The sequence below is a fragment of the Martes martes genome (genome assembly GCF_963455335.1).
Source record: "Martes martes genome assembly, chromosome: 16".
NCBI classification, from domain to species: domain Eukaryota; kingdom Metazoa; phylum Chordata; class Mammalia; order Carnivora; family Mustelidae; genus Martes; species Martes martes.
In genome coordinates, this window is record NC_137904.1 from 44,181,974 (window position 1) to 44,205,723 (window position 23,750).

Below are 23,750 nucleotides of genomic sequence, written 5' to 3' on the forward strand. Positions count from 1 at the left end.
ATCATGGCCCCTGTGCAAAGATGACACACAAATTCACGAAGTGTTCCATATTTTTGAGAGAGCATGGCACACACATGTGCATGGGAGAGACAGAGGAATGGATTAAAGTAAAACATGAACTTGGAAAATATAGAAAAATAAGCTGAAAAAAAGAGAAATGAACTAGTGATACACATGACAACATGAATTTCAATATAATTATGCTGAGTGAAAAGGCAAGGTAGAGTACACAATAGTAGGATTCCATTAAATTCTAGAAAATGGAAACAAATTTATAGTGACAGTGGATTGGTAGTTGACTGGAGGTAGGGAATGAGAAGGAATTATAAAGGGGGTGATAGATGTTCATTACCTTGACGTGGTGTTGATTTCAACTGTATATATCAAAACATCAAATTATATGCTTAAAGTAAGTGCAATTTTTGTATGTCAGTTGTACCTTAATAAAACTGAGAAGAAAACAAAAAATAATGGAAGTATCAGAGAAGGTAGAGGAGATAGAGTGGAGAAACAGAGGATAAAAGCTAAATTTTTGGGATATACCTTGTTCTGTAGGTTTGACTTTGGACTCATGTCAATATTTTACATGGTTATAAAACAAAATTAAAGTTTTTGAAATCTCAAAATCATTAAAACAACAACAATAATAAAAGAATGTAACTGTATATCCAGGCATAAAAAGCAACTATTTGAAGATCAAAAATAAATAGAACAACTGAAAAACAGTCTTGTTTTCAATATCCATATTGTTGTTAGTTGTTGTTAGTATTGGTAATGTTATTCTGAGACTGTTGGACAAACATATAGAATATACAGAACATATAGAATATAGAATATATATAGGACATATAGAACGTATAGAATATAGAATATAGAATAAAGAAAACGAGTAAATACATTGGTGTCATTGAGACATTTTTGGCAGAGGAGAAATGAGAGTTATAAGTAAGATATATGAGGTTTAGTAAAAGCCCTATAGTTCTCAGTAGAAACTCATGACATGGTTTACCATTTAAATACATATTTTCTAGTTGTGAATGTTGAATAAGCTAAAACAAAGTGATTTACTAGTAATGAACACCTGCATATTTCTTTTTTTTTAAATTTCTTTTCAGTGTAACAGAATTCATTGTTTATGCACCACACCCAGTGCTCCATGCGATATTTCAATTTATGGTCTCAAATACTGTTTCCTCCTGAAAGGAACTGGGGGTCCTCAGAGAAATTGTTGATTAGAAGTCTGGGGAAGGAAGTGTACAAACAAGTCTGTAATATCCTGTTATATGAAAAAGAGGAATTTTAAAAGATTACTAGGTCTTGGAGGCCAACTTGAAGTTGCTTATTTGAGGATCAATAGAGGGATATGAACTGGAATGGACTGATTCACCATCAGGTATATTGAAATATATGAGTTCATATTAATGCAAAATTTAAAAAAACAACAAACTCTTACATCACTCTTGGAGTATGCAAACTGGTAAATAAAAGGGAAGAATCAAACGTTTATTTTGCCTTTCCTATACATGTAGATTACTAAATGTCGATATGGGGAAGTTTCTCTGTATGGAATTATCCCAGCTAATAAATGGCAGGCAGAGCAACAATAGAATTGCAATATCATGATTTTGCTATGCCTAAATGAAATAATGGTCCTAGATGATGATCACCAACAGCTGGTAATATAAAAAAAAAAAAGAGACAACTGGACAATATGAGCCTCCTGATGGAAAACCATACCACTATCTATGAAGCAGACTTTAAAAATCTTGTGGGATATAGTCTCCCATTAACACGTTCAGCCATTCTCTGGGTTAGTTTTGTAACTTAGCCATAGTTATTGGTCTGTGACAAAGTGAGGTGAGAGTAGTGAAGAGAGCTTGTATTGCCTGTTTTCCAGCACTGAAGCTTCTGTATCATCTTCAAGAGTGGAGGTGGCGCTAAATGTCAACAAGGAAATCCGATCACTTTTGCAAGCCCAGAGGGTTCAGGGAAATTTGGGAACTCAAGATCTTCAAGTGCTTCAATCCAGATGTCTCCATCTTATATCTCAGGGTCTCCTTCTCTCCCAACTAGGGCCCTGACCTTGGCATGGCAGAACTACCCAGGCTGAATGAACACCCACCTCTGGAGCTCTGCTCCTCCTCTGATGAAGTCCTAGCCTTGGTCCTCAGTTTTATTTAACCTTTAGGAGATTCCATTTCTATGCTGCCAGTGAAACCTCTGACTTTTACGTCTGTCCTTTAATATCTGATTTATCAACCTCAGCCTTTCGTTATGTTTTCCCCAAATCATCAATTCCTCCCAGCTACATTCAGTTTCATTTTCCTTATAATTACTATTAACTGCTTTCACAGTTATGTAGTATGGAAAACATGTCCCATGGAGGATTAATTTCTTACAGGTTTTCCAAAAAAATTCTCTCCGATTTTTATCCATGATTTCCCAAGAATATCTAAGAACTTAAGAGACTGCCAGTAAAACTGAAGCTGTGACTAAATTGGGCTCTCCCTCTATTGAAAAATTGACAAAGCCATGTTGTCTGCCCTACATGTATAGGTAAAATATAGTTGTCCAAACTGCATTAAAAACTTTTTTTAAATTTATTTTTTATTATTTTATTTTATTTTTTAATCCAAATTCAGTTAATTAACATATAATATATTTTTGGTTTCAGAGGTAGAAGTCAGTGACTCATCAGTCTTATATAATACCCAGTGACTGCATTATAAATCTTAAAGAAGAGTACTATCACACTGAATTTTTGTACAGGAAAGTGTTGTTTTATTTTGGCATAGAGTTATAACATAAGAAAATTTGGGGATTAAGAATTATAAGAGAATCCACTGGACAATTAAGAGAGACTATAAAATCTGTAATGTAGAAATACCGCAATCAAACTTCAGCCCCTTGAGCTTGATGAGTTGGTGCCTCAAAATTAAGGAGAATTTGGGAGAATTGGTCAATACAACAGTTGGTATGTTGTAAAAAAATTCATATTTGGATGAAAGGAGAGGTCCACAAGTAGAATTTACTGAGGCCAGAATATGCTCATAGTGTTAGTGGGACACCGACGGGCTCATTAGAATAATGAGACCAAACTCAGTTGAGCAACATTAACCCCATTTCATGTGTCCTAAAGGTCAGCACAAAAAGGGTCCGCACAAAAGGAGTCTACATCTGGGGGGTAGAGGTAAGCAGAGATGGTAGTCAGAGGGCAGGGAGCTCAGCAGCAAGAGGAGGCACAGCACATGGGGCGGGGGCAGGTGGAGATGACACAGGTGGGGCGGTAGCAGGTGGTGTGGCGGGAGACCTGGCCACAGACTGGGCGCAGGCAGCAGGAGGGGCAGCAGCAGGAGGGGCGGCAGCAGCTGGAGCCACAGCAGCTGGAGCCACAGCAGGAGGGGCGGCAGCAGCTAGAAATGCAGCAGGAGGGGCGGCAGCAGCTAGAGCCACAGCAGCTGGAGCCACCACAGCTGGATCCACAGCAGGAGGGGCGGCAGCAGCTGGAAATGCAGCAGCTAGGCCTGCAGCAGCTGGAGCCACAACAGGAGGGCTGGCAGCAGCTGGACACACAGCAGCTGGGGCGGCAGCAGGTGGTCCTACAGCAGGTGGTCTGGCAGCAGGTGGGGCGGCAGCAGCTAGAGGTGCAGCAGCTGGGCCTGCAGCAGCTGGAGCCACAGCAGCTGGAACCACAGCAGGAGGGCTGGCAGCAGCTGGACACACAGCAGGTGGGGCGGCAGCAGGTGGTCCTGCAGCAGGTGGTCTGGCAGCAGCTGGGGCGGCAGCAGGTCTCTTGGCCACAGCTCTGGTTTGAGCAGACGGAGCCACAACAGGAGTTGACCATGGTGTCAGTGGGAGGAGTAGGGTTCCACAAGTGGGTATAAGTGGGTTTCCAGAAGAGTGGTTTCTTGAGTTTGAAAGTCTCCTCACCTCTGTCCCCTTTTATACTCTGCTGAGTAGCTGATGTTACCACAAGGAGCATTCTTGTTTTTCCTACCAGGAAACAATTAGTGTTACAAGTTAATAATTATGTTTATTAAGTTAAATATGCCAATATCTGAGGAAAAACATTATTTCCCCGTTTCTGCTCCATTGTGATTCACTGAACCATATTTGCATATTTTTCTGTATATTGTATCTTATATGTTGGAACTGTCATATAATATTCTATTATTGACTTTTTCCATGTGTCCCATTTTTGTGTATGACTCCAGTGGTCATATTTTAATTCAAGTATAGTTAACATACGGTGTTACATTAGTTTCTGGTGTATGATATAGTGATTTAGCAATTCCATACATCATCCAGTGCTCATTACAAGTGCACTCCTTAATTCCTATCACCTGTTTCACCTAGTGATGAGTATCCTCCTATTTCCTTATCAGCACCCCACCTGACAGTAGCACTTTTCCACTTTGCCCCCCCCCCAAAAAGAGAGAGACTGTCATTGTGATAATAATCCTCAAAATATGATCAAGGATTTAATTCCTCTTTTTCCATGATCATATTTTGAGGATGGCTTTTACAGTGTCAAGTCTCTCTCTCTTTTGGTCAAAGTGGAAAATGCATTCTAGTGTCAGGTGGAGTACTGATAAGGAAATAGGAAGAAAGACTCATCACTGGGGTTACTTGTCTACAAATAATGGGAGGATTGGACTGTATTTCCTGGATGATTGGAGAGTCAGGGCATCACAGTATCTAAACTCATTGTAATGACTCCTCCTCAAGATATAGCTTTGACTCATTCCTTTTTGATGAAAGAACAGTTTTCAGAAATGAACTTTTTCCTTCAGGAACCTTCACATATAGTATGGTAAAGGTGAGCAGGTTTGATCTTTCTTTTGATTGGCCAACATATGTGATAGATTCTGCATTATAAATAAAGTTTTATTTAAAGCATCTTTTTCTTGTGTTCTTTCCATAATTCAAATTCAAGTCATTCTGCTTAAAGAAGATATAAACAGATAAGCCTTGCTGTTTGTATGGGCACTTAACTATGGTATATTGGAAGACAAGATTTGGGCAAATATTCCAAGCATTGAAGAATTAGTGTCAAAAACAAGCATTACGTATTTAAGGCTTATTTAACTACAGTGAGAAATGAGATATTACAGATACTGTTTATGAGTGCTTGCCGCGTGCCAGATAGTCTTCTGAATGCTTTGTAATTACTTTTTTGATTTTTTTTCTTAAAGAACCCATGAAGTACTCATTATTCTCTAAGAGTTCACATAGAGATGTGTTAGGTTGCTGAGTCTTATGAAGTGTATACCTTTGATTTTGCTGTTAAATTTCCCTAGAAAGTTCATTCTCCCACTTCAAATCAGCAATTCCAGGGTGCCTGGGTGGCTCAATGGGTTAAAACCTCTGCCTTCAGCTCAGGTCATGATCCCAGGGTCCCGGGATCAAGCCCCACATCAAGCCTGCTTCCCTTCCTCTCTCTGCCTGCCTCTCTGCCTACTTGTGATCTTTGTCTGTCAAATAAATAAATAAAATCTTTTAAAAAATCAGCAATTCCTTATTCTCTCTTTAAATTCCAGCCCAGAGCGCTTCATCCTCCATTATGTTTTCTTAGACATTTCTTCTTCTTTTCTAAACTTCATCTGTTCCTCCTATATGTTTGATATCACATTGTGGAGCACTCAGATTCCGCACATCTATTGTAACCTGAATGTGATTGTCTGTCTCCATGTGGATGGAGACACCTGAGGTGAATGCTTGAAACTTATAGTATTTTCATCATGCATGGAACAGAGCACATCGTCAGTGGCTTTTTAAAAAAAATAGTTTCTGGGAATCCCTCTTTAAAATTTAAATGTTGTTTTGCAATTATGGAAAGTATTTGTAGTCCCAAAATAAATTCAACAAATTAAGGCATGTTTAAGGAAGTGTTGTTATTTCTATTTCTTCCTTCCCCCACAGAGAATCATTTTTATAATGTAAGGTTTTCCCTCCCACTGCTATTTTTAAAAAAATTTTAAAAAGATTTTATTTATTTATTTGACAGACAGAGATCACAAGAAGGCAGAGAGGCAGGCAGAGAGAGAGAGAGAGGAGGAAGCAGGCTCCCTGCCGAGCAGAGAGCCCGATGCGAGGCTCAATCCCAGGACCCTGGGATCATGACCTGAACTGAAGGCAAAGTCTTTAACTCACAGAGCCACCCAGGTGCCCCCCCTCCACTGCTATTTTAAATGTAAGTGTTTGCATTTGCCTAGTTGTATCTCCTTTGTTTCTTAGATAAATGGTTGTACACGAGATACACTTTACGCCAATTTGCTTTGCTTCACTTAACAATTTATCCCAGAGTTATGTTATTTCACAGTTGTATAGTTCAGATATTCTTCATTTCATTTTTAGCCACAAAGTGTCCTGGTCTGTTGCCATAATATGATTTATTTATCCAGCCCCTTATTGATGGACATTGGTGTTGTTTTCAGGCTTTCATGATTAAAATAATATTGTGCACTTGAAAACAAGAGGTATCTTTTTTACCTGAGGGTCATGAATTTGATCCATATCTGCAAGATCTGCCTTATTAATTATGTGTAGTTATTTCCTATTCTTATTAATTTTTCTTCATATGGTCTCTCTTCATACAGTGTGTTAGTTTTTTTAAATAATTTTTTTTATTTTTTATAAACATATAATGTATTATTAGCCCCAGGGGTACAGGTCTATGAATCGCCAGGTTTACACACTTCACAGCACTCACCATAGCACATACCCTCCCCAATGTCCATAACCCAACCACTCTCTCCTTACACCCCTCCCCCTGGCAACCCTCAGTTTGTTTTGTGAGATTAAGAGTCTCTTATGGTTTGTCTCCCTCCCGATCCCATCTTGTTTCATTTATTCTTTTCCTAACCCCCAAACCCCCCACATTGCATCTCCACTTGGGAGATCATATAATAGATCTTTCTTGTGATTGACTTATTTTGCTAAGCATAATGCCTTCTAGTTCCATCCATGTCGTCGCAAAATGCAAGATTTCATTTCTTTTGATGGCTGCATAGTATTCCATTGTATATATATACCACCTCTTCTTTATCCATTCATCTTACAGCAGCAATGTCCACAGTAGCCAAACTATGGAAAGAACCTAGATGTCCATCAACAGTGTGTTAGTTTTTGATTTTGGCTTGTGTCTTTTAATTCTTGTATCACCTTCTGTTTCTGAAAGTTTAGCTTTGTTGTTATATCTTCACTGTAGCCTTTAACATAATGAAGTATCCCACTTTGTGTCCTATAATGCTTTTTGGTATAAATCTAACTTGTTTGGTATCAAAATTGTGACTTCCGCTTTCTTTTATTTGCATTTTCTATGATATGTCTTTATTCTTTCACTTTTAATCTTCTGAAACCTGTTTTTTTTAGTTGTATCTCTTGTATACAGCAGTGTTGTGTTTTTATTTTTTAGCCAATCTGAAAATCTTTTTCTTTTTACAGGTGAGTTGAGCTTATTATGTGTATTGGTATGATCAATTGATCAATATGTTTGACTTTAGTTATGTAATTTTTATTATATATGTAGTTTATATATATATGTCATAATGAATAGTGATATATAATATATAATGAATAGTGTCCTACAACATATAGTGAATTACGCATATGTAATATAAATGTTAAATACCTACATCTCTACATCTTTCTCTCTCTCTTTATCTTTAATCCTTCACTGCTTTATTCTCTCCGTTTCTTTCTCAGTATGTCTTTGATATTTAGGAAGGTTTGTATTTTATACTAACAGTTACCTTTAAATGAACATTTGTATATAGTACTCTACCAGACTAATTTTCTGGCTACTGTCTCTTGATTCTCTATTTTAAGGAATACTGAAATTACTTAGTTACGTCTTCATTCCCCACTGAATCAGCATTAGATCTGTTACTACCGGTAGGCAGTTAGCAACATTTTTCTACTTTATGTATTCTCTTTCTTTTTCCTCCTTTTTTTTTTTTTTACATCTTAATTTTATTTTTTTTCCCAGTGTTCCAAGATTCATTGTTTTTGCACAACACCTAGTGCTTCATGCAATATGTGCCCTCCTCCATATCCACCACCAGGCTTACCCATCCCCCCACCTCCAAAACCCTGTTTGTTTCTCAGAGTCCGCAGTGTCTCATAGTTCATCTCCCCCTCTGATTTCCCCCAATTCCCTTTTTCTTTCCTTCTCCTAATATCCTCCATGTTATTCCTTATGCTCCACAAGTAAGTAAAATCATATGATAATTGACTTTCTCTGCTTGACTTATTTCACTCAACATAATCTCCTCCAGTTCTGTCCATGTGGATACAAAAGTTGGGTATTCATCTTTTCTGATGGCTGCATAATTGTCCATTGTATATATGGACCATATCTTCTTTATCCATTCATCTGTTGAAGGGCATCTTGGCTCTTTCCACAGTTCAGTGATTGTGACCATTGCTACTATGTACATTAGAGTACAGATGGCCCTTTTCACTACATCTGTATCTTTGGGGTAAATACTCAGTAGTGCAATTGCAGGATCGTAGGGAAGCTCTATTTTTAATTTCTTAAGGAATCTCCACACTGTTTTCTAAAGTGTCTGTATTAACTTGCATTCCCACCAACAGTGTAAGAGGGTTCCTTTTTCTCCACATCCTCTCCAACACTTGTTTGCTGTCCCAATAATGTTGGCCATTTTAACTGGTGAAAGATTGTATCTCAATGTGGGTTTGATTTGAATCTCCCTGATGGCTGATGATGATAAATATTCTGCTAGCCATTTGTATGTCTTCTTTGGAGAAGTGTCTGTTCATGTTTTCTGCATATTTTTTGACATGATTATCTGTTTTTTGGGTGTTAAGATTGAGGAGTTCTTTATAGATCTTTGATATCAGCCCTTTGTCTGTATTGTCATTTGCAAAGATCTCCCATTCCGTGGATTGCCTTTTTGTTTTGTTGACTGTTTCCTTTGCTGTGCAGAAGCTTTTGATCTTAATGAAGTTCCAAAAGTTCATTTTCGCTTTTGTTTCCTTCGCCTTTGGGGACGTGTCTTGAAAGAAGTTGCTGTGGCTGATGTCGAAGAGGTTACTGCCTATATTCTCCTCTAGGATTTTGATAGATTCCTGCCTCATGTTGAGATCTTTCATCCACTTCGAGTTTATCTTTGTGTATGGTGTGAGAGAATGGTCAAGTTTCATTTTTCTATATGTAGTCCAATTTTCCCAGTACCATTTATTGAAGGGACATTTTTTTTTGAAATTGTACTGTATCTATGTGGTCAATCTGTATCCATCACATTAATAATGCCTCTTGCCTGTTCATTATTCATTCTTAGTTCTACAGATAATAAGTATGCATTTCTCATATATATTCAGCACATAATATATTTATATATCTCCCTCTGCTAGTCTTCATGAAGATTATCCCTCCAACACCTTCATTGATCTTGTTGGTTTAAAGCTCATTCGCTAATAAATCCCTTAGAATTATGTCCACAGAGAGAATATTCCCTGAGGTCTCTCAAGTTCATAGTAGTTTATTTGTAGCATGGAACTTGGTTTGGCTTGATATAAAATCCTGGGATCACGTTTTCTTTCCTTATTTGTCTTAAGAATGTTACTTTATTTATCTTCTGATGTGAAGTGTTGCCATCAAAATGTATGAATGCAATCTTGTTTCCTTTTCCTTTTAACTGACATGGATATTTTGCCTAGATATTAAAATGTTTTTTCTTTGAAATCCAATGGTTTTGGATCATCATAATATAATACAATGTAATAAAATATATCATATATTATAAATTTATTATTATTATGTCTCAGTTTTTACCACCATGGGCTGATTTTTCAAGGTATATACAACTGTTCATTTATTTGAATTATAATTCTTAGTATGTTTTATTGCTTTTTCCCTCCCTTTGGGATATCTATTACATATATTCTCTACTATTTTTTTTTGCAGTATGGGAACCGTCTTCTGTTAGTTCTCACCCCAAGTGAGTAACTGATGAATTAGCTCCATTCTTTTGCTCATCAGTGAATGTATCTCTACCTCCCTGTCCTAACTTGGCAACCTTACTGTGGCTCTATGGTTGAAGGGTAGGGTACATCATTAGTAAAACTGTCCTTTGGGAACTGTGTCCCCATATGTATCGCAGATACTTTCATCTGAAGAGGGGCTTCAAAGCTCAGTCTTATTCACACATGTAAAAGCACAGAGAAAAAATATTGTGTAGCAACCTGAGTGGACAAATGTATAGAAAAAACTTTACTATTTACTAAAAAAGTAAATAACTCTACTAGAATATCTGCTCTATTACTGTAGAGAGCTTTCTGTGTGTTGGTCTCTGCCTTTACTCCAGTACCTTTAAAAGTGCCTCCCCTGTAATAAATGCTCAATAAATACTATTTGGATGAATGAATGAAGAAATTGGCTTTTGGGAGGGTCAATGAAAGCAGACCCACTTTCCAGTGAAAACACTAGGTCCCCATTTTCCCGTGGAAACAATTGACAGGAACTCAGGAATACCCTCTTACGTGGTCATGCAGTCTACACATTGCCCCAGTTTCCACCAAACACTTCATCTTATTAAGGGCATGCTTTACTCATCTAGGCAAACTGCCTGTCCCTTGAATTCATAATGATCTGAAACTTCTCTATCAAAAGAAAAAAAAATGAGACTTGACTAAAGCCCTATCATAAATAGAGTCAGAATCAGTGAAAATTTGATTTGCTGCATGGATGACACCAGTGTCATTGAGTACAAGTCTGAATACAAACTTGTAGACTGTGCTGAACAATAGATTGCATAGCTATGGTGGCTGGTGTGATGCATGAAACATGTATTGTGTTCTTTTTGCTTTTATCTACCTACAGTCTTCCAAACTTCTAATTTTAACTTTTTTGTTTATTTTCCTAGGACAGGTTCATAGTGTTAGGTGATTTGCCCATGAAATAAGGAGGCACATAGGAAAGATTCAGGCAGTGAATAATGGAAACTATTTATTGAGAAGTGACAAGACCATGTGTGTTTGCTGCAGTTGTAAGTCAAATACAGTTGCCTACGAGCTGAAGACAAAATCTTAAGAGAGCAATAATCACACTGAATTGTTAATGCAGGGCATTGTAATTTTATTTTGGTACGAAAATATATCAGGTTACAGAAAAGGCCTAGAAAAGGGAAGATAGGAGAATGATTTCACCAATTGTCAGGTCAAAGGGTAAAATTTGTTACTGTATAAGTAAATGTGTAAGTAAGCTCCATGCCACATCCATCTTCTTCAACAGTGTGATTGGTTCCTCCATGGAATCAAGGCCCAATTCAGTTGAGCAGCATCATTTCCACTCCATGTGTTTAAAAAGGACAAAAGGAGGGTCTACAAATGTGGGACAGAGGTAAACAAAGTTGGTGGTCACAGGGAAGGGTCTCAGCAGCAAGAGGAGGCACAGCACATGGGGCGGGGGCAGGTGGAGATGACACAGGTGGGGCGATAGCAGGTGGTGTGGCAGGAGACCTGGCCACAGACTGGGCGCAGGCAGCAGGAGGGGCAGCAGCAGGAGGGGCGGCAGCAGCTGGAGCCACAGCAGCTGGAGCCACAGCAGGAGGGGCGGCAGCAGCTAGAAATGCAGCAGGAGGGGCGGCAGCAGCTGGAGCCACCACAGCTGGATCCACAGCAGGAGGGGCGGCAGCAGCTGGAAATGCAGCAGCTAGGCCTGCAGCAGCTGGAGCCACAGCAGCTAGAACCACAGCAGGAGGGCTGGCAGCAGCTGGATACACAGCAGGTGGGGCGGCAGCAGGTAGTCTGGCAGCAGGTGGGGCGGCAGCAGCTAGAGGTGCAGCAGCTGGGCCTGCAGCAGCTGGAGCCACAGCAGGAGGGACGGCAGCAGCTGGAGATGCAGCAGCTAGGCCTGCAGCAGCTGGAGCCACAGCAGCTAGAACCACAGCAGGAGGGCTGGCAGCAGCTGGACACACAGCAGGTGGGGCGGCAGCAGGTGGTCCTGCAGCAGGTGGTCTGGCAGCAGCTGGGGCAGCAACAGGTCTCCTGGCCACAGCCCTGGTCAGAGCAGACGGAGCCACAACAGGAGTTGACCATGATGTCAGAGGGTGGAGGTTCGGGTATTAGTAAGAGAGTGAGCTTAGTGAATTTGAAAATCCCTGTGCTGCTTGTCCTCTTTTATACTCTGCTGAAGCTGCTGTGTTTTTATCCTGGACCATTTCCTAGTTTTCTTTTCCTGAAGAAGTATTAGTCATTAAATTAAATCACTGTGTTTTTCTGGTTAAATATTTTCTGGTTAAATATTTTCAAATGAGGAAAAATGAGATATCCTTTTCTGGGTGTGTTAAGGTTTCCAATCTGGTCATTCTCAAAATTGTCTTTTCTGTTTTCTTGTTTGTCAAAAGGGTCCATCGCATGGGTTCCATCATTGATGTTTACCTGTGATATGGGTATCACTCCATGATGTTGTTTGGACAAATTATTCACATGATGCCAGGGTCTTTTTGATGTCAAAAGAGAGGTAGAATTATAGTAGGGAATAGAAAAAAGTTCATCTTTATGAGATACCTGTGGGTTTGAGGAAGACAGACCCTATCTGTGAGTCATAAATTCTCATCAGAGATAGACTCTGGCTGTTTCAAAGTTTGTGCAAGGTATTACTTCCTGTGTTCAATTTGAAACCATTACCAACAACTCATTGTTTGTAAATATCAAAAAGTATTTGGAGCTTCTTTGAAGGGACTCTCACTGGTCCCTTGACCAGTGAAAAAAAAGAATTGAGATAATTGAAGATATGAAGATAATTGAAGATTATGAAGACTATAAATAAATTGGAGTTCAAAGAGGTTCTTAAATATGTGGTTTGATGTTTCCATCACTTTTGTTAAATTGCCCATCATCTATCTCTTTGTTTATAGCTTCTTTCCTGTTTCTTTCTTTCTTTCTTTTTTTTTTAGATTTTATTTATTTATTTGACAGACAGAGATCACAAGCAGGCAGAGAGACAGGCAGAGAGCGAGGAGGAAGCAGGCTCCCCGCTGAGCAGAGAGCCTGACGTGGGGCTCGATCCCAGTACCCTGGGATCATGACTGGAGCCAAAGGCAGAAGCTTAACCCACTGAGCCACCCAGGCGCCCCTTATAGCTTCTTTCCTGTTCTCTTTTCCTGGGACTCAAGTTTATGTGTACATTTGATCTTCTTTCACTTTGTTCCATGTGTACCTCATGCTCTTGTCTGTATTTTTTTAACCTTTTTTCTTTTTGTATTTTAGTGTGGATATTTTCTATTTCCAGTGTGCTCTTTCTTCTGTCCAATCTGCTAAACCCCTTTATTGAGTTCTGAGTTTCAGGTTTTGAATTTTTTAATTCTAGGATTTTCACTAGACTTTTGTTTTCATTTTTCTTTTTACATATTCTGGTTCTCTGATGAAATTTGCCATTTTTTCATCTATTTAAATATATTAATCATAGTTATTTTAAAGTTAGTTTTAATTATATGGATCATCTCTGAGTATATTTCTACTGTCTTTTCCTTGGTTTTATTAATTTGATCCTTTTTTCCTCTGGCATATCTATTTTTAGTTGAATACCAAACATTTTATATGAACAACTGGAGAGGCCTGAGGTGACTTTATCTTCCAACGTAAAGGATTTAATTGTCTTCTAAGACTATGGGACGCTCAATCCTGCCTGCATAGATCAATTCCCAGTGCTTAAAATCAATCATTCTCTTAATTTTATCCAGTTATTATAGTTATCCTCATTGAGAGGTTCAGTCTGATACCAGCTACTTTGTCATAGCTGGATGTAGAATTCTGTCCTTTGATTTTTTTTTTTTTCAAGTTGCCACTCTTTTTTGGACACTGTGCTCTATTACTTGCCTTCCCTCTGACTGTTCCTTTCCAGTGCCTGTGTTTGTTCTTGCTCTTCCTTCAGCTTTCCCATAGCCCAGGTCATAGATGTCTGCTCTGTAGACATTTCCTATGACCCAGGAAATCACCTGCAGGCCCGAAGCATTAAAACCCGTTTTCAGATTTGTGAGCACCTCTCCTACATACTGTAGTTGGCAAGCTCTATGATGACTGCTGGTACTCACGTTCTTGTGTGATCCCCTCCCCTTGAGTGTGAGCTAGACATGGTGATTCATTTGGAAAATAATGGAATTCAGCAGTACTGAGAATATGTCACTCTCAAGACTGGGTTATTATAAGCTTGTGGCTTCCATCTTGGGTTTTCTTGCTACTTTTCTCACTTTCTTAGATTACTTGCTCTGGGGGGAGCCAGATGACATGGTGCCTGAACAGCCCACATGGTGAGTGAGGAACTGGTCTCCGGCCAGCAGCCATGTGAGTGAGCTCAGAAGTAGATTTTTCTGCCTTCATAGGAATACAACCCTGGTCAACGGACTTGCCGGCAATCTCAAGAGAGAGCCCAACTTGCCACTTTTGGATTGCTAACCCTCAGAAAGTATGTGAGATAATAAATGTTTGTTGTTTTAAGCTGCCAAATTTTAGGATAACTTGTTACACAACAAGTGTAGATAACTAATATGCAAACCAAGTCCATGTGTGTGAAATTCTGGATTTTCCATTAAATCCAGGGTGGGTTTTTTTTGTTGTTGTTGTTATTGTTTTCTTTCCAATTCTTCCACTTATACTCTTTTTCTTTAAATTTTTCTTTATTATTAAAGAAAAAGTACTGATATAGCCTCTCCCTCTCAAAAAAAAACCCCAAATTTTTATGCTTAAGCCAACTGATGGTACAACTAATTTTCTTCTACCATCTCAGATCTATTAGGAGTTTTGTAACTTGAGTGGGGTTGAGAAATAATGTCCCTAGACAAGTTAAATTAATTTATGGAGTTAAACACAATCATGACTCAGTCCCACTGTATTACTTATTAGCTCTGCAACTCTCAGAATATGCATTTATTACAAAGCTTGCTAAATGTTTCTCCTGCTTTCACTAGCATGAGTTCATCAGAAATTTATTTTTAACTCTTTTTTTGTTTAACTGGGATAGAGTCCATAAGGATTTGGGAGTATTCTGGGCTTACTAAGAACCAAACTAGTGCATTGATTGGTTTCTTGTCAGTCCCACACTCCTCATAATATTTGTTGACAAAGTGCTCCTAAACATGGCCAGAAGTATACATCCCAGAAGAGTCATTAAGATAGGGAAATATTAAAATTTGAGCACTTTCCATTTTCTGCTATCCTCCAACTACTCAGGGCGATTGATTTTCCTGAAAGATCATTATTTTGTTGTTAATTGTTGGAGATGAAGTTAGAGAAGCTGAGAGGGTAATAAATTGGATTACATAGGAGATGGATAGACCATAAGGAGGACCCCCTGGTTTTCCAAGAAAACCAGACAAGGGAAGAACAAGAGAGATGGGGAAAGGAAGGGAGACAGAGGGATGAGACACCTATGAGGAGTGGAATTGTAGGGCAAAGTAAGCTTTCAGAAATATTGAAGAAAGGCTTGCTGTGGTATACAACTCTTCTCCTCCATGCCCCCAAATTTTTTACATAAAAATCTTTATGACTCTTCAGTGCTTTTGGACATTCTGTATATTGTTATTTCTGTGTTGGTTGGTTGGTTGGTTGGTTTTTAATGTCACACTCCACATTCAGATTTTCCTGAAGGTGAGAACAGGGACTAGAAAACCTGATTCAGTGGCATGTTGGCTATAATTTCCCAGGAAATGAGGACACTGCCAAACAGCAGACACAAGAACATTGTATTTCTAGGCCAAGAAAGTGGAGCTTTATTCAAAAGTAGCAATAAGATACAGAAATCTTTCTATAAAAGGAACACAGACTTCTGGATTTGAGGCTGTGACAGCAGTGCCCTTGCAGGCTCTGCTGGAATTTCTGTGTTGGGGGCAGGGTGACTTGGTGCCCAGAAATCAAAAGGTCAGAAATAGAATTTGGGCAATTCTAGTAATTTCTTTCTATGAATATCACCTAATTTCATATTCTGGGCCCACTTGAGGAAAAGGTGAGAGTTTGGCCTGAGGCTGGGATGTAGACACATAGTTGCTGGGAATGGCCACCTCCAAGGCATCCATATGGTGTATGGAGTCTGTTGCTATGATGAACCCAATGAAGGGAGAGGGTGGGTTCAGGGAAGGGTCTCAGCAGCAGGAGGAGGCACAGCACATGGGGCGGGGGCAGGTGGAGATGACACAGGTGGGGCGATAGCAGGTGGTGTGGCAGGAGACCTGGCCACAGACTGGGCGCAGGCAGCAGGAGGGGCAGCAGCAGGAGGGGCGGCAGCAGCTGGAGCCACAGCAGCTGGAGCCACAGCAGGAGGGGCGGCAGCAGCTAGAAATGCAGCAGGAGGGGCGGCAGCAGCTAGAGCCACAGCAGCTGGAGCCACCACAGCTGGATCCACAGCAGGAGGGGCGGCAGCAGCTGGAAGTGCAGCAGCTAGGCCTGCAGCAGCTGGAGCCACAGCAGTTGGAACCACAGCAGGAGGGGCGGCAGCAGCTAGAAATGCAGCAGCTAGGCCTGCAGCAGCTGGAGCCACAGCAGCTGGATCCACAGCAGGAGGGGCGGCAGCAGCTGGACACACAGCAGGTGGGGCGGCAGCAGGTGGTCCTGCAGCAGGTGGTCTGGCAGCAGGTGGGGCGACAGCAGCTAGAGATGCAGCAGCTGGGCCTGCAGCAGCTGGAACCACAGCTGGAAGGGCAGCAGCATGTCTCCTGGCAGAGGCCGTGACCACAGCCCTGGTCAGAGCAGACAGAGTCACAAGAGGAATTAACCATGGTGTCAGAGGGTGGAAGTTGTGGATGTGTTTCCAAGAGAGTGAGTTTGGAGGTGTCCTTGCCACATAGCACCTTTTATACCCTGCTGAGGGACTTCTGTGATTATGAAAAGACGATTTCCTTCATTTTGTTTATATGACTACAAATGCAATTAGTAAATTAGATCATTCTATTTTTCTAGTAAAAACTCCCAATGAATAGAAAATAGTTATTTCCCTTTTCTCAAGTTCCCCAGGGTTTTCATGTGAATCACTTCTTATTTATTCCTTTGTTTTCAGTGTCACAAGCCTTTAGTCTCTGGGTATCATGTGACACAGGTAGGTCCCTGTCTTTTCTCTGTTTCTCATGTTGCAATGATTTTGGAAGAGCTTCTGATGGAGAATAATCTCTAGTGGAAAATTAATATTTCAATAGATGGAATGCTGGTAGAAAAAAAGAAAGGTAGCTCCTTCTTTTTGAGGGTAATAAGTGAGGAGACTTATGATTCATTGTGTATATTCTGGTGGTCATTGGGTTAATGAAATTCCTACAACATTCCAAGCTGTGTTATTTCTCATCACTCTGATGTACTTTGAAACAGTTAGCAGCAACTCAGGATTTTTAAATAACAAAGAGTCATCTGGGATTGATCCGTGTTGATTTTCAGAAATGTCTTCTGGGCTGGGCTAGGGTAATTGGGTTGATAGTTTTTGATCTGTCTTTTGAAATGTCAAAATATGCCATGGTCATACTTTATGACATTTTTATTGAAAAATTTTCAAATATTCTAACCTAAAATGTCTGTCAGTTTTTGTGGTATCATTTATGTTTTAAGATTTTCTTGGAAGCATGAAGGGGAATATAAATATTTTTGTTCTTGCATGTACTTACATAGTAATTACAGCCATAAAGAGTTTTATAATCAAGGCCACATCTGGTTCACTCCTAAGAGGTATTCTTCAGTGCCACAGGTATTCAGGGAAAAAAATATTCAAGGAAAGAGCAAGTTACATTCATGATAGTCCCTCTTCCTGCAAAGTCTCTCGTGAGCTCAGTGCTTTCCTAGCTATTTTTCCCATTGAGTTCAAATGCCACCTTCCTCCTGTATCTTCCTTGGCTTGACACAAAGTGAAGTCTTTTCTCCATCGCGCTTCGGTGGTTCTTTGCACATACGTGGGTTCCATCATATCATTTTCTACCAGAAATGCATTTATGTTTCTGGTTCCCTCTAGAGTATAAACTCCATTAGGGCAAGGACTATGCTTTGCTCATTTTTGTATCCCCAGAGCCTGAAATAGGATGATTTTGATAAAGGAGATCTCTGTTTAATGGGCACAGATGTTGTCTCAGCCATCAAAGAAGACACATTGACCTTTTGTTGTTCAAGAGAAAGGACAACAGTTGAGAAGGGGCATAACTCTGGCTTGTGATGGTGAGAGGGAAGTGTCTGGAAGGTATACTTTAAGAAGTAGTGAGAGATAAATTGAGATTGCTAGAATGAGAGAGAGAGTGTGTATAGCCTTAAATTTCAGGAGAAATAGTGGGTCTATTAAAAGCCATTAGGCAGGAATGCAATATATACATGCCATATATTGTTTACTTTAAGTTTTTGATTTGCCATTAGAAATGCCAAAATACACTTGGCTTTCTGGGGAGAGATGCTAAGGTTGAAGTGGAGCAAGGTGAGCGGTGTGCTTATAGCCTCCAGTGATGGTAATGAGCATAATAGAGTCACTTCAAAGCAAAGGCTTGAACCAAATTGAAGATAGAGGTATAAGGAAGGTTTTTCATAAAACTTATAAAACATTCTCCATCCGTTTTTTATGTATTCTATAACTCTCCATGTGTATAATGCATGCCTTTTCCTCCTAAAAGCCAGTAATTTGAAGTTTAAGGGATAAATAAATTATAAAGCATTTATGTGCTAAAAAAAGAACTGAAGCCATTTAGAGATAAGGAAGAGATATTTGGCATAATTACACACTAATTATACCTGTTCTTTTAAGGAGCCTACACAAAATGAAAACACAATGGATTCTGGAATTCCTGTCCTTCTTTGCTTCCTTCTCCAGACCTGCTGAGTACTTTGCTAGATGCTGCAGTAACACAACACCCAGCACTTTATGCAGTTGTTTCGGTGGTTTACACAGATTAGTGCATTTGCCAGTACTAACTACCCAGTGCAGTAAGCTTCACTATAATCTCCCCTTTACAGATGAGGAAACTGAGGCACAGGGAGAATTAAAACCAATAAATAGGAAGCAATGATTTGTTTCCAGGCAACCCAGCACTGGAGTCCACATTTTTATGCTCTGTATACCCTGCCTCTGAAAAGTCAGATGGGAAAGAAATTGTCTTTACCTTCATGTTACCCTAGGTTAATAATGCACTGTACATTATTAACATACAAATAAGCATGAAACTTACATAGAGTCGTTTGAAACTCCACTGTCAGCAAATATCTATGGACATGTATTCTGGGGGATTTCAGATTCCGTTTCATGGGCCTAAGGGCCTAAGAGCCCCCTGATGTTCACTATTCATATAATATTTTTCTATTTCTTTTTGGAATTAGCTGTGACCATCTTGCATTTTTCTAAATAATTCAAACTAAAATCTGTAGTCCCTTCCAGATGATGTTATTTATATTGTAATAAAGGAGAACATGTAATACTTAAACAGTTCCCTTGGAATTTACCTCTATACCCCAAACATGCTTGCTGATTATATAATTCTTCTCTTAGATAGTAGGGAAAGTGCATACCCAGGAAAGCTGCCTCAAACGAGGCAACTGAATTATGATGTGATACCACAATGGTGCCTACCATTTTCCCCTGGGGGATGGAAAACTTTCCCCCAACCCCAAGTCTTCCCACTGTTTGAATCAGGCCTCTAGTCATAACCACTGAGCTGGGCTATGTGTTGTAGCTTTGTGTCCACCCCTCTATCCATATAAGCTTTGGCAAGACCAGCATTGCTAAGACATGAAAAGAAAACAATCTCCTTTAGAAGGAATGTAGGAAAAGTTCAAAGGTTGCTTAGCATTGTCTTGGATAGGGAAAAAGTAGAGGGTAAAAACCAAAAAAACTAGTTTCTGGTGAAATATTTTATATTTTGCATCTTTTATATTTTAAAATTTAAACATCTTGAATATCATTTTTTCACATGTATTCCTCTCACCTTTCTTCACAGTCACCTAGGTTCCCCCCTTGAAGGCAACCAGAGCTTCCAGTTTTTTGTTACTCATTCTGAAGATATTTAACACATAAGGAATAAGAATATTTATTCATTTCTTTCATCTATACAAATGGTAGTACATCAGTCATGGTCTTCCTGCTTTGTTTTTTCACATGAAGCATTCAGGTAGTATATAGATCGCTTTGCCATTCTTTCTTTCTTTTAAATTATTTTTTATTTTTAAATAAACATATAATGTATTATTAACCCCAGGGGTACAGGTATGTGAATCGCCAGGTTTACACACTTCACAGCAATCACCATAGCATATACCCTCCCCAATGTCCATAACCCCACCCCCCTCTTCTGACCCCCTCCCCCCTCTCAGTTTGTTTTGTGAGATTAAGAGTCTCTTATGATTTGTTTCCCTCCCGATCCCATCTTGTTTCATTTATTCTTTTCCTACCCCGAAACCCCCCACGTTGCATCTCCACTTCCTCACATCAGGGAGATCATATGATAGTTGTCTTTCTCTGATTGACTTATTTCGCTAACCGTAATACCCTCTAGTTCCATCCACGTCATTGCAAATGGCAAAATTTCATTTCTTTTGATGGCTGCATAGTATTCCATTATATATACATACCACCTCTTCTTTATCCATTCATCTGTTGATGGACATCTAGGTTCTTTCCATAGTTTGGCTATTGTGGGCATTGCTGCTATAAACATTTGGGTGCACGTGCCCCTTCGGATCACTATATTTGTATCTTTAGGGTAAATACAGTAGTGCAATTGCTGGGTCATAGGGTAGCTCTATTTTCAACTTTTTGAGGAACCTCCATGTTGTTTTCCAGAGTGGCTGCACCAGCTTGCATTCCCACCAACAATGTAGGAGGGTTCCCCTTTCTCTACATCCTCGCCAGCATCTGTCATTTCCTGACTTGTTAATTTTAGACATGCTGACTGGTGTGAGGTGATATCTCATTGTGGTTTTGATTTGTATTTCCCTGATGCCGAGTGATGTGGAGCAGTTTTTCATATGTCTGTTGGCCATCTGGATGTCTTCTTTGCAGGAATGTCTGTTCATGTCCTCTGCCCATTTCTTGATTGGATTATTTGTTTTTTGGGTGTTGAGTTTGCTAAGCTCTTCGTAGGTTTTGGATACTAGCCCTTTATCTGATATGTTGTTTGCAAATATCTTCTCCCATTCTGTCAGTTGTCTTTTGGTTTTGTTATGGTAGCATTGTATTCCATTTATGAAGGTATTATAATTTATTAAATCAGTTTTCCACTGCTGGATATTTAGTTTGCTTTTAGTCTTTTGAGATTACGTATGATACTGCAGTGAATAAGCCTGTTCATACATAATTTCACATGTGTGAGTGTTTTCTGAAGAATAAATTCCTACAGAAATGGAGTATCTGATCAAAGAGTATACATTTGTTTATAATATTTGTTAGATAATGCCAGCTTCACCTTCCATAGTTTATACCATTTTACACATCTACCAGCAATATGTGAATGTTTTGTCTTTCCCCATTTTTATTAATGCAACGATACACAGGATACACAAATACATAAATACATATATAGCAATATGTATCTATGTATATAGACACCTGTGTATTTATTTTTAATCTTAGTCAGTATGATAGGTGAAAAAGTTTCTCTAGGTTTTTTTTTCTTTTTCAAATTTTAATTTAAATTCTAGTTAGTTAACATATAGTTTAATATTGGTTTCAGGAGTAGAATTTAATGATTCATCACTTACATATAATACCCAGTGGTCATCCCAAGTGCCCTCCTAAATACCCATCACCAGTTTAGCCCATCCCCTACCCACTCCCCTCCCTATGTGATTTTTAAAAATTTTTTTGTTTTTAAGATATAATGTATTATTAGCCCCAGGGGTACAGGTCTGTGAATCACCAGGTTTATACACTTCACAGCATTCTATGTGATTTCTTTTTAAAAAGATTTTTTTTTAAACTTTTTTTTTAAAGATTTTATTTATTTATTTGACAGACAAAGACCGCAAGTAGGCAGAGAGAGAGGAGGAAGCAGGCTCTCCGCCGAGCAGAGAGCCCGATGCGGGGCTCGACCCCAGGACCCTGGGATCATGACCCGAGCCGAAGGCAGAGGCTTCAACCCACTGAGCCACCCAGGCGCCCCTAAAAAGATTTTATTTATTTATTTGATAGAGAGAGAGACAGTAAGAGAGGGAACACAAGCAGGGGGAGTAGGAGAGGGAGAAGCAGGCTCTCTGTGGAGCAGGGAGCCTGACGCAGGGCTCCATCTCAGGACCCTCGGATCATGACCTGAGCTGAAGACAGATGCTTAACATGACTGAGCCACCCAGGTGCCCCTCTCTATGTGATTTTCATTTGTATTTCCATTATTGTAAGTGGGATTGAGCAGCTCTTCAGATGTTTAAGGCTATTGGTATTTCCTTTTCTTTTTTAAAAAAATTAATTAATTAATTAATTAGACAGAGATCACAAGTAGGCAGAGAGGCAGGCAGAGGGAGAGAGAGAGAGGGAGAAGCAGGCTCCCCGCTGAGCAGAGAGCCCGCCGCGGGGCTTGATCCCAGGACCCTGAGATCATGACCTGAGCTGAAGGCAGAGGCTTTAACCTACTGAACCACACAGGTGCCACGGTATTTCCTTTTCTATAAGAAAAAATTATAGAAATCATGTAGAAAAATTATAGGAAATTTTCTGTATTGTCTATATTTATGTTTTTATGTTTTTCTACTGTGGTTAGCCTTTATACATTGATTTTATATAATATGAATTTCACATATTTTTTCTTGTTTATCTTTCTTCTTTGACTTTGCTTATGTCATTTGTGCCATGCAGCTGTTTACTTTTGATATAGTCAAATTTATTAATCTCTTCTTTTATGACTTCTGGGTTGGTGTCATACTTTGAAAGACCGTTCCAGTTATAATTTTGCATAAACATTGTTTTATAATTCCTTCTGTTCAAAGTTTCATGTTTTATATTTTCAAATATTTAATCCATCAGGATACCAAGATGTGAGGTTTAAATGTTTTTAAATCTGATGTGACCATAACCTAACACCACTTACCAAGCAGTGCATTTTTTTTCCCCTGCTGATTTAAGATACCAACTTTTCATATACTAAATCTTACGTATTTGAGTCTATTTCTGGATTTGCTTTCTCAAATTCATTGATGATTTTTCACTCATGAATGCCACAATTATCAATGTATAGTACTAACTTGCTATTAATGGTTATCCAGTCCAAGCCTACCTCACTAGATTATGGCAATGTGCTAGTGAACACAAACATCTGTGTAGCCAAACCATAAATCTATACTTGATTCTCTGCCATACCTGGCAGAAACTGAAACTGGCATGGAAAAGAACGCAGTAGGCAAGTCTAGAATGGCATAGAAGTCTGGCTAAGCTTGTTGTGCCTCCTATAAAGTTCTGATCTATTAGTTACAACTGAAGCAACTGGGGGAAAGAGCCGTTTAATCACCAGGAGTCTGTTGTTAATCTCCAGGAACTGTCTTCCCATACACTGGTTAGACAGGACTGTTAAAAGTGTTTGTGGGGATTACAAGGCTCCCTTCAGCTATCTCCTTCATCAGAACAGTCTGAACTAAAATTCAGTATGCTTAGAGTTTACTACCTATGAGGGCTTGAGCAATTCCAGTGGTACATATTTAACACAGACAAATAAAACTGGATGAAGGACAGACTTAGTCCATGCTCTATTCACTTTAAATCATCACAGCTCTGTGTTCGGGTAAAGTCGGTGGGACCACAAACACACTTTCCCATTTATAACTGTTTCTATCTTGGTTTTCTCTGCTGCAGTATCTCT

At 39.3% G+C, this 23,750-nt stretch overlaps 1 protein-coding gene across 2 annotated transcripts in view; it reads right to left on the reverse strand.

Moving 5' to 3' along the window:
• The window catches only part of LOC308356903 (uncharacterized protein), a gene marked incomplete at both ends in the record, with an annotated part of 118,596 nt that overhangs the window by 7,843 nt on the left and 87,003 nt on the right, over positions 1-23,750 (reverse strand). The window contains 2 exons of one of the 2 annotated variants that reach the window (XM_080826283.1): positions 2,636-3,599; positions 3,720-3,844. In XM_080826283.1, coding sequence (XP_080682409.1) covers positions 3,224-3,599; positions 3,720-3,844 — 501 coding nt within the window. Of the gene's footprint in view, positions 1-2,635; positions 3,600-3,673 lie in introns of those variants that run through there. The other variant, XM_080826281.1, reaches the window with a different exon arrangement.